General features: G+C 42.9%; 1 protein-coding gene across 1 annotated transcript; it reads right to left on the reverse strand.

Moving 5' to 3' along the window:
• Positions 1-1140: 1140 nt before the first annotated feature.
• On the reverse strand, positions 1141-2966 carry LOC147898755 (rosmarinate synthase-like). Its single transcript, XM_087379441.1, has 2 exons — positions 2369-2966; positions 1141-2245 (listed from the first exon to the last, which is right to left on the reverse strand). Exons 1-2 carry the CDS (start codon positions 2810-2812, stop codon positions 1313-1315), a joined length of 1377 nt encoding a protein of 458 aa, XP_087235567.1. The 5' UTR covers positions 2813-2966; the 3' UTR covers positions 1141-1312.
• Between the last annotated feature and the right edge of the window lie 9117 nt (positions 2967-12083).

The following is a 12083-nucleotide window of genomic DNA, read 5'->3' on the forward strand; positions in this document are numbered from 1 at the left end:
ACATGATGTTGAGATGATTCCTCAACAAAATGAATAGGAGTCCCATTTCATAAACATGAATCCTAGTGAGGCAAGTCCAAGATCATTCCCAACATTTTAGATGAGGTGGAGTCTTAGCCTGCAAAGATTGGCAGATGCATTTCAACCCAACAATCTTCCTCTAGCTCCTCCAATGGCTAGAGCAATGCCTCCCTCTCATTCTAGATATGTACGATACTCTTAATTTACTAATAAAGCAAACAAGTTGAAAAAGACTATGTACAGAGTCGAGAACATGTCCCTAGAATTAATGTCATCCACTGATCGGTTTGGATGCGCTGATGGTGGGGAGGAAAGTGTGACACCAACATCAAGGAGGTCGTGAACACGAGTCTAGAGCTAAGGGAATCATCAATGGAGGTAAGGATGCAAGAGACATCAAGGAGGGTGGTGTAGAATAAAGAAGGGAACTATCGTTAGAGCTGCAGGGCTATTATGACTTACTTCTTTGCCACCACTTTAGTTTCACCATTGCTTGCTAAAGATTCCTTGAGTAAAGAAAGATGAGCTCAACATACTATCAGCCATTCGCACGCACTTGCACAATGCGAACACACTCTGATTAGGTTGGGCTTGAACCTAATCTAGGAGCTATAGACGACACTATAGTGGCTGTCCAATTTATCATTGCTCGAGGGTTTAAGGACAACACAGCTATAAAAAGCTCTCGGATAGTCGAGATCTATCGCTTGTCTGGCATTCAAGACGATGCAAGTAGTATGGCAAGTTTTGTCATGCTAGAGATAGATGAGCCTCATTTTTTCAGAATGGAAAGGTTAGGGGCAGATGCAAGGGCATAGTAGCCATGGCCGAACTCCAAGAGTTCACCAAGAAGCTACCTCATGAAATGTGTATCTCTTAAATCACTACACAAATTAGCTATTGTTCACACCAAGTAATTGTTTAAAATGCATCTCTTAAATTACTACACAAATTAACTATCATTCACACCAATTAATTGTTTGATTGCATTTGGTGTGTGAGTGTCTACAAACAGAGCTGGTTAAACATTATAGTGGACGTACTCTCAAATAATAATATGCTTTGGTCAATTCCTTGAGGTTTGTTCCCATGGAGTTTCAAAGGGTTGAAAGGGAGAGCAATTATTAATAAAATGTTTTTTTATATACCAATGTTTGGGGATGCATACAAGCTCTAATTATTGTTTCCAAGCTGGATATGAGCCTTGTTGAGATCTCTAGTAGTAGCTCTTTAGCTTGTAAGCTGGATATTGAGAAGTTGGATATGAGCATTCTTGAGACATAGTAGCTATCTAAGATGTGAGAAATTCAGGGTCTTCTTCGAGCCTTTTCATTGTATGAGGTGGTAAAGCAAGAGATATATCTATGCTTCCTCTGCCATCTGGCCCTGGGAGCAGTTGCACTTCAGCTCCAAAACGAATGCTTACTGTCCGAATCGCCCCCGGTCTGCCCCATCCAAAGTCTGTTTCTTCATACACTTGAAACTGCGGAGAATCTGAAACGTGAAAAACATTACGACGATCGAAATGCACAATCGAATTCTGCATCGCCTCCGACGCTTTGATCCGCCTGCAAAACGACTCCTCTGTCACTGCAACTATCGCCTCGTGAATATTGCTTGCAATGGCTCCAATACCGTCTCTGCACAGCTCCCCCGCAGTGCTCTTGCACACAGCTCCGTCCAACGCATTCCCAAAATACCCTTCTGGAAGCGATAGGAACTTCTTCCTGCAGTTGAATGGTATCAGCAAGAGCATAGGATCATCGTCTGGAAGCTGGCCGCGAGCCTTAATCAAAGCCCTCCACCAATGCGCGCTAAAAGCTTCGAAGGTGGTAAAGGAAGCTTTGCCCTCATGCCTCGCCTTCTGCTTCAATCTCTGCAACGTCTCCCCGCTGAAAGCGAACACCTTTTGGGCTAAGTCCAGAGGAGGCTTCTCTTCTTCCAGCTCCTCTCCGATTGTTCGGATCTTGGCATTGTGAAGCACACCGGTCTGAATCCCATCCTTCTGATTCTCCATATCTAATATCGTGGCATCCGCCTGCTCATTTGGGAAGAGCTTCTCTAAGCTAAGTGCGGTCCGCTCATGGGTTGGTACCAATGCTAGAGGGGCACCTCTGCATGTTTCGGCCCAGCATTTCATAAAGTCGTAATATGCTCTGGCATCGACGGCAACATGGCTGCAAGAAACGCCAATAGAGATTCCTCCTTTGTCAAACCTTGTCACCTGCATGGATCGATCTCATACGATCACTTCTGATTCTACCACGAACAAGGTGCTGCGAAGCGATCAAGGAAAACGGAAATCCTAGTCACGAGACTCTAAAACTAAGGATGGGCAGACACTTACTTGAACCGACAGGATAGGTTGATCACAGTAATCCGAGCGAAGAAGCTCAGAACGCCTTGCGAGCTGCATGAACGTGGGTCGATACTGAAACGCATCCTTTTGAAGTTCAGCAAAGGAGAGGGTACAGGAGGCCTGCACGAACTCGACACCTGAGTCATTGCAGTCGATTTCAAGTCGTCGATTGGCATTCTCGTCCGAGAAACGGCCAGCAAGGGGAAAGAAGTAGACGAGGACATGAGACAAGCTGGTGTGGAGGGAGTGCACGACGCTGGAGAAGTGCTGGGGGACGGGGCTGTTATAGAAGAAGATGCGATTGATGTAGGGGTAAGAGCGGCAAGCAAGGTCACAACTAGTGAGAAACAAGGATTGTTTGGGGGTTGGGGAGGAGGGGAGAACGTTGGAAGTTCGTTCAATTGTGATTTGAGCATGAGGAAGACGGTCCATGGTGGAGAGATCTCTTGTAGTTATGCTCAAAGCACTAGAAGAGCCAAGCTAAAAGGAGATAGCAATGAGAAGAAGAGCCAAGCTAACAGGAGATAGCAATGAGAAAACGTGGGGAGTGGGGGAATTCTTCGTATAAGATAATTGCAGACAAGCTGGCTTTGTCAGTTACATAAGGTTCCTCTATTTATGTTCGAAAGAGTAGAAGAGCCAAGGGAAGATTTTCTAATGAGAAAATGACTTCTCAACGCTTAGTGGTCCCTTTTTCTTAATCAATGCATATTTCTACTTTGAAAATTGTATTTATTCTCAAAAGAGTAGAAGAGCCAGCGGAAGGATTCCCTTGGAGATAGCAATAAGAAAACGATTTCTCAATGCTTAGTGGTCCTTTTTTCTTAATCAATACATATTTCGACTTTGACAAATGACTTTTGAACAACCGCTTCCTTTACAAAGCTCATTTTTTCTTATTTATATTTACATAATACCAAAATCAATATGCAACTGTGTTGTGTGCCTCGGTGGGTAAAGATCATCACATCCTCATGCTCCCTCATTCCTCCATGTTGTTATCATCATAGCATAGGATAGCTTTGTACTTAATAAGGTCACATCCTAGCATCATGATATGAGAAAGGGAAATGCTTACACGAAGGGGATCTCATGAGGAGACTTGGTGAGTCCTAGAGCGACATTTGACTAGATCCCTCACTACAACAAGCAACCATGTCAACTTTTTATGAACTTTAAAAATTATATGTCCACCAATCTCAATATCTCATCATTTAGAAAAATAGGACCTCACACAGAATTCTACTACATAAATTTTTGAAGATTGACGGCACAAGTTCTCTTGCATCGAGCCATGTCCTTCATGTGGATGGAAGGGAGTAGCACCCCTTGTCCACGTCCATCTACACATTCCTCTTTTCTTTATTTGAATTATAGTTTATACATAGTCATCTTCCAACAATCATGCATTTCTTTCATATAAAAAATTACCTCCCTCCGTTCTTTTAATCATCCACACCTATTCATTTTCGCATTGGAACTCTTCCACATGCATATTTGATTACTTTTCAAGATTACTGTACTCTTTCCATCCCTCTCAATGTTTGGGAAACCTCAAGTAGCATGTCAGGTCTAGGGATCCCCAACCTAGAAAATGTGAACGTGCATGCACGGCATGCATGGCATGCACGTTCACATTTTCTAGGTTGGGGATCCCTAGATTGACATGCTACTCATGCACGTGCATGCACATTCACATTTTCTAGGTTGGGGATCCCTAGACTGACATGCTACTTGAGGTTTCCCAAACATTGAGAGGACGTGCATATGCATGTTCACATTTTCAATGTACGTTACAATAAAGGGCACACATATATACATGGGTTTATTTTTATTTAGGTCAACATGCATGCTAGAGGATTTTTTAAAGTAAAGGGGCTCATGCAAGGTCCATAAGGTCATTCTCAACCAAGAATTTGCCCCTCTCTTGAAAGAGACTAATCCCCACTTTTCCTTTTCAACTAGATCCCTTTCTTTGGGTATTTACCTCATCTAATGTTATTGTACCACGTGCATTTAAAAGGAGGGGTTTTAATTCAACCTCAACAAGACTATGGTAATATGAGGGGGGTTTTAATTGAGCTTTAGAAATAAATCCATTGGTTCATAAGTAAAGAGGAGTTGTCCTATTCAGGGGAAAATTTTAGGAATGGGTTTTCTAAATATCCATTGAATACACATGATACATATTGTTTTTTAGTATTGCACCCCTTGAGATACCTTTCCATCCCTAGCTTTGAGTATGGTGGTTGTTAATTTCTCATACTAGAATCATAAATTAATTTTACAAAGAAAAATGAATGGAGGGTGTGTACATACGTAGCAGTTTAAATATTACCCCTTGAACTCATATTGTATGTAGGCTTTCCAAAAAGTAGTGCACCCCTTGAACAACAAAACCAATACTATAGTTATCAATGGAATATGAGATATTGTCTGTGGAATTCATATGTGGAGCTAATTAGAAAAATTCAAATTCATGATTTGAAAAATACAAGAAAATTAGATGTATGACCCCTTCATGTGCTCCACGAGGGGTCTTCGCAAGTACTACTTGGTAGTGTCTACCTCACTTACAATTTGTAGCAACAACTATATCTAGAGCTCAAAAAATCATGCAAATTTGCTTTTTGAACCACCTAAAAGTTCTCAATAGATCTCTCATTATAGTGGATTATAACTCTAATGACATGGCATACAAACTTCACAATGTGCTTAAAAAAGATTATTGTGTGACACGTGCCTTAAAGAGAGACTACCTTTAACTTTTTCCAAAACTCTGAACCCTATCAAACGTTGAAATCCATCATAGCAAAGATCAAGAGTAGTCCATGAATGGGAGTTTTTATCTATCATTGGGTAACTTTAGGAGCTTTTGAAATTGCATGACACTTTCTTTAGGCTTTCGTTCGTAAATCATCAACTCGAGCTAGAACCATCTTTCCTTTTGGCTTGAACGTTGCTCATTCTTGAGATAGTTTTTATTTTTAGTATCACCTTTGGTACTTCTTAGTACTTGGTAACCTTTTACTCTTGCATTTTCAAAATCACCATCATCATTTGAGCTGCTGCTACCATATGAATCGTCACTATCTGCTTCAATCGTGTAGCAGGCACCAATTTATCGGTAGCACGTCTTCTTCTAACTAGGGTTGCTTGCCTCTCACACCCATCTTCATGCTTTGGGTCATTGTAGTGGCTAGTAATTAGTTGCCCTATTAGGCTAAGTATTGCAAACCAAGAGCTCTTTGATGACCAATATTGGATGCAATTGGGTTGTCGCCCTCTCTCTCTCTCTCTCTCTCTCTCTCTCTCTCTCTCTCTCCACTTTGTCATGGTATCAGCACCGATGGTGCTCCCAACCCTTGCATCTTGTCAAGGCACTAAGCCCTTCTTCTGCAAGGCATTCTCCTTCTTCGAGAGCGAGATTTGTGAGGTTCATCGTGTTAGATATCAATGCTCCACTCTCGTGTAACTACGCAGGAACCAGCTAACTCTACTTGTAAGCCCCCCATATGAGGAGAAGGCATTTGAGTAGCTCGATTATCCGGTAGGTCCTGGTTTGGACACCAGATGGGGGCCATGTGCGGCCTGATGGCTAGACAGCTTTGGATAGAGTTGGCACACTACCAACTAGGCTACATGCAAGTGCGGGAAGGCATCCCTTGAGAGTGCTCTCAACGGAAGCAAGAACGAAAGAGGGAGAGAGAGAAATAGAGAGCCACACAAGTTTTGGTGGGTGCAGAACCACCCTAATCTTCTTTTTCATTCATTTATATATGTGTTTGAGTAGTATTGTACATAACCGGGGTAAAGGCACAGTGACCTTTAACCCCCACAACCTCCCACTTAAAGGACAATGTGCCTTTAAGGGAGAACAACCAGTGAGCATACTATCCAATGCCCATCAATACACGACAATACTCAAACCGCTGACTAGGTAGACTCTTCGTCAGCATATCTGCAGGGTTATCATCTGTATGAACCTTGACAAGCTCTATGCGCTTGTCCTCAAGTACCTCCTTGATGAAATGGTACCTGACCTCAATGTGTTTGGTCTTTGCATGAAAGACCGGATTTTGTGCTAGCTGAATAGCACTCATGGAATCACTATGCAATGTCGGTACACCTGTATGAATCCCCAAATCTCTCCCACTAGCTGATCAAGCCATATAGCCTCCTTGCAACCCTCTGTGGCTACAACATACTCAGCCTCTGTGGTAGACAAAGCCATGCACTTCTGTGCACGAGACATCCACGACATTGCACCACCTGCAAAGGTGAACACATAACCAAAATTGGATCTCCTACTATCCACATGCCCTGCATAGTCTGAATCTATGTACCCAAGTACATGCATGTCTCCTTTACCACAGCAAATGCACATCTCCTTGGTACCCTTCATGTACCTCATGATGCACTTAACTGCCTCCCAATGCCTCTTTCCTGGATTAGCCATATACCGGCTAACAACTCCCACTGCAAATGCAATGTCTGGTCTAGTAGCTATCATAGCATACATAAGACTCCCAACCGCTGATGCATAAGGAACCTTGGCCATCATGGCCCTCTCCTCATCTGATTTGGGACTATCTGTATGACTCAGTTTCACATATGGAGGCAATGGAGTACTCACTGCCTTCCCCCCCTCCATATTGAAACGCTGCAATACTTTTGTAACATACTCTTTTTGTGAAAGCCAAAGGAGTTTCCTACTCCGATTACGCGTGATGTGCATACCAAGAATATGACCTGCAAATCCCAAATCCTTCATATCAAAGGCCTCATGCAACTTGGCCTTTAATGCATCTAGCTCATAAGTATTCTTGCTAGCCAATAGCATATCATCCACATATAGTGCCAAGATTATCAGGCTATTATCCTTAGCCCTTTTAGTGTAGAGGCAGTGATCAATTTCACTCCTTCTAAAACCCTGGGACCGAATGAAAGCATCAAACTTCTGATACCATTCTCTAGGCGCTTGCTTAAGACCATAGAGACTCTTCTTCAGCTTGCAAACTAAATGCTCTTTGCCCTTTTCTTCAAAGCCTTCCGGCTGCACCATGTAAATTTCCTCATGCAAATCCCCATGCAAGAAAGCTGTCTTGACATCCATTTGCATAAGCTCCATATCCTCTGATGCCACTAGTCCAAGCATGCATCTAAGTGTGGTCATCTTCACAACCGGAGAGAATATCTCATCAAAGTCCACACCCTTCTCTTGCTTGAACCCTTTAGCAACCAAACGAGCCTTGTACCTGGGCACATCATCACCTCTGACCTTCATTTTGTAGACCCATTTACATGGCAAGGCTTTCTTTCCATGTGGCAAAGAAACCAAGTCCCAAGTCTTATTCTTCATAAGTGAACTCATCTCTGATTGCATAATAACATATTCCCACTTGCGTTGAACCTCACGCATCATAGCCTCTCTGTAGCAAGAAGGCTCCCCACAATCAGTAAGCATCACATAGTCTACCCCTGGAACAAACCTATCAGGTGGTCTAGACACTCTAGATGATCTTCTCAAGGGCATTTTAGCTTGCTGTCCCACCTGATATCAGCCACATTTGGCTCATCATTTCCACCAATAGATGATCCATCATCTACCCTTGATTGTATACCTGTGGGAGTACTTGGTGGTACCATTTCTTGCACATTTGGTGCATGGACAGCTTGCTGTCTATCAACATATGCAGGTGGATTCACATCCTGGAAAGTGATTCTCCTCATTTCCACATCCCTCATGGGTGCCTTATGCATCTTCTTCTCATTGAAGACCACATCATGGCTGCGTATGATCTTCTTTGCTTTTGGATCCCAGAGACGATAGCCCATCTCTCCACTTTCACCATAACCTAGAAAGATGCATTTCCTAGACTTAGGATCTAGCTTCTTTTGAAGCTCTTTTGGCACATGTGCATATGCCTCACACCCAAATATACGCAAGTGAGAGTAAGAGGGCTTCTTGCCACTCCATGCCTCTTCAGGAATACCACCATCCAAACTCTTACTAGGTGATCTATTGATCACATGCACTGCAGTCTTCATTGCCTCAGCCCAAAAACCACTAGAAAGACTTGCATTGGAAAGCATGCATTGCAACCTTTCTTGAATGGTACGGTTCATCTTTTCTGCAACTGGATTTTGCTCTGGAGTACGAGGGGATGTGAGCTCCCTCTTAATCCCACGTGTATCACAGAAATGCTGAAAGTCATGAGAGAGATACTCTCCACCATTGTCAGTCCGTAGGCATTTAAGTGTTCTACCTGACTGATTCTCAACCAAGGCCAGCCATTTCTGAAATACCTGGAACACATCACTCTTCCGAGCTATAGCATAAGCCCACACTTTCCTAGTTGCATCATCAATGAATGTCACATAGTATTCAGCCCCACCTAATGACCGTGTAGGCATGGGACCACATACGTCTGAATGCACCAAATCAAGCTTTTCAAACTCTTTCTTTCCCCTTCTTTTATGGGCTGATTTAGTCTGCTTCCCATAGAGACAATGCTCACAAAATTCAAAATCGGAGAAACTCAAATGCGGTACATAACCCAAACGGCATAAGAGTTTCATTCCATTCTGGCTCATGTGCCCTAACCTGCAATGCCACAAAGAAGTGCTCGGCTGCTTGGTTATTGCAACAACATGATCAAATACCCATGATACATGTAAGGGATACAAAGTCCCACACTTGGCACCCCTGGCCAAAAGCATAGAGCCCTTCTGAATTTTCCAACTCTGAAAGCCAAAAGTGGTGTGAAAACCAGCATCATCTAGCTGACCCACTGAAAGAAGACTCTTGGTCAGCTTAGGCACATGTCTCACATGTTTCAAAACAAATGCAGACCAATTTGCAAAAGAAAACTTTATGTCACCTGCGCCCACTATGTCACATGCATAGTCATTTCCAAGATCCACACAACCTGTCTTTCCACTGTCATAAGTGGAGAACCATTCCCTATGGGGAGTAACATGGAATGAAGCACCAGAATCCAAAATCCAATCCTGGGAATATGCATCATCTGAAGTGGTAAGCAACTCTACAGATAAACTAGACATGAAGAGAACGTCATTGTCACTATCATGTGTGACTGCATTGATCTCCTCGATCTTCACTTTTCCTTTGTCCTCCCTTGGACTCTCTTCCTTTTGATTTGCACCCCAATTTGCATTCTTTTTCTTATCCTTTTGCTCTCTTTTCAGCTTGTAGCAATCCTTTTTCATATGGCCCTTCTTGCCACAATGGTAACACTCAATGTTCCGTGCCCTAGATTTGCTATGTGACTTCCCTCTTTCTTGGGACTTCCCCCTAAACTGTGATCTGCCCCTTTGCACATTTAAGGCTGCATCCTGCTTGTTGCCATCCATAGACTTCCGTCTAATCTCCTCGGCCAACAAGCTACCCACAACATCATCAAATTTCAGTACTCCACCAGGTGCAGAGTTAATGACAGATGTACAGAAGGTATCCCATGAGGATGGCAATGAACATAAGAGAAATATTGCCTTCATCTCTGCATCAAAATTCATCTTCTGAGCCTGAAGCTAGCTGAAAATAATATTGAATTCATTCAAGTGAGAAGCAATGGAGACCCCTTCCTTCATCTACAGCTCAAACAACCTCTTCATGAGGTAAACTTTATTAGAGGCAGTTTCCTTCTCATAAGTGGCACACAGTTTCTTCCACAAATCTTTCATAGTCTGCTCATTTACTACTCTGAAATAAACTGACTCTGCAAGATGAAGTCTAATAGTAGACTTTGCTAATGCATCCAACTCATTCCAATCATCCTCAGACATATTTGCAGGCTTAGCTTCAATCCCTGCCAAGGGTTTAATCTGCTTCTTTTGAATAAGCACATCCCTTATTTGTTCTTTCCACAAAGAAAAGTTTGTCCCATCAAACTTTTTAATGCTGAAAAACTCCTTTTCAGACATGGAAGAGGATGCCATGATGCAAATGAAACAAAATCCCAAATGCTAGTGCCTGCAAGAGAGAATCACACCAAATACCAGGTGCACCCAAATGTGTATGCCACAATAGACTGAAATATCACCAAAACTCAAAGCTCAAAGCATCTGACTCATGTGCATATACTATGCATCCATATGAGCAAATTTGGCCCAAAAGAAAATGCCAACTGCAATGGCAATCCAAAATGCCAATAAGTGCCAAATGACTCAAGCATAAACACCGTCCACTGGCATATGCATCAATAATATCTCATCCAAGAGAGCATAGCACTATCAGTGCATCACCTGCAATGTGTCAAAGCTGTCCCTCAGCATAAAATAGCATCCATGTGCAAAGCGTCCATAAAAATAGCATCCCACAAGGCAATTTGGGCCTATCAGCGCATCCAATAAGGACCGCAATGCATCCAAAAGGCCTATAAATCATCCACTGCAACCCAATGCACACCACAAATGAGCGCACACTGCTCAAACTACAACCAGAGTGATCTGCATAAGGTATGCTCAAGAAATCATAATCCCATGGTAATGACCGCTACTGAAAATAGAACCTGAGATGCCTCAAAACATGGGTGCCATTGCATAATCGGACTCAGCAAGAAAATCTGCAAATATCTCTCTTCTGCCAGAACTCCAAAATCCCAACCGATGAGTGAGAAATGGGAGTCAATACTTATCCACTGCCATGTGGCATAAATCTAAGGTTTCAAAAACTTAGAATGAAAAATGCATAACAGAGAGATGAAATCGAATACACAGAGATCTATAACTCTAAAAATCCTCCACCAAATCATGCAAGAACTGATAGGTAGGGGTTTTTGGGCGTCTGAAACGCAATGGGATAGACGGTTTTGGAAACCGTGGTCTCAATCACTGGGTCCAACACACGGACTAAAAAACGTTTTTGGAAACAGAGCTGTTTGTAAACTCCACCGGAGTGCAAATGATGAGCAACATAGAAGTTTTAGGACCTCCTGAGTCCATCGGAACTGACAGATCTGCAAATGGTTGCTCCAAACTTGAGTTCTAATACCCGGGCAAAAAACGCAGAAACTGACATATTGAGTCAGAAATCCAATGAAATGATCCCAGATTCAAGAATGAAGGTGTTTCTAAGCTTCTGAAGTAATGTGGACACCAAAAGCAAGCAATAGTTGCCTCTACAAGTCAATACGGAGTCTCTGTCATCGAATGGAACAGGGAAAAGCTCAAAAAATGACTTTTTCTTTGAAATCACTTAACAGGCTCTCAAAACCACTTCGCAAAGCCAAAGTGACTTTTCCAAAGGTTCCTCCAAGGTCTCTACACACTCGGATGCAAGTAAAGTCACCCACAAAGCTTCCCACAAAGCTTCTCCTTCTTCCCACAGAGCTACTGAGTTTCAAGCATTCACGCACACTTAGCTAGATCACCCAGGCTCTGATACCAGTTGAGAGTGCTCTCAACGGAAGCAAGAACGGAAGAGGGAGAGAGAGAAACAGAGAGCCACACAAGTTTTGGTGGGTGCAGAACCACCCTAATCTTCTTTTTCATTCATTTATATATGTGTTTGAGTATTGTACATAACCGAGGTAAAGGCACAGTGATCTTTAACCCCCACATCCCTTGACTGACTGCACTAAGGGTAGACGGAGCATTTCCTGGGGCAGCCCACTCTTGGGTTGCGGGGCCTGTTTGGAGCCTCAGATGATCCCGAATGGCTCTGGGCCAAACGGTGACA

The sequence above is a fragment of the Dipteris shenzhenensis genome, chromosome 9, assembly GCF_047967505.1.
Source record: "Dipteris shenzhenensis isolate YYH24624 ecotype China chromosome 9, Dip_SZ_1.0, whole genome shotgun sequence".
Taxonomy (NCBI): Eukaryota; Viridiplantae; Streptophyta; class Polypodiopsida; order Gleicheniales; family Dipteridaceae; genus Dipteris; species Dipteris shenzhenensis.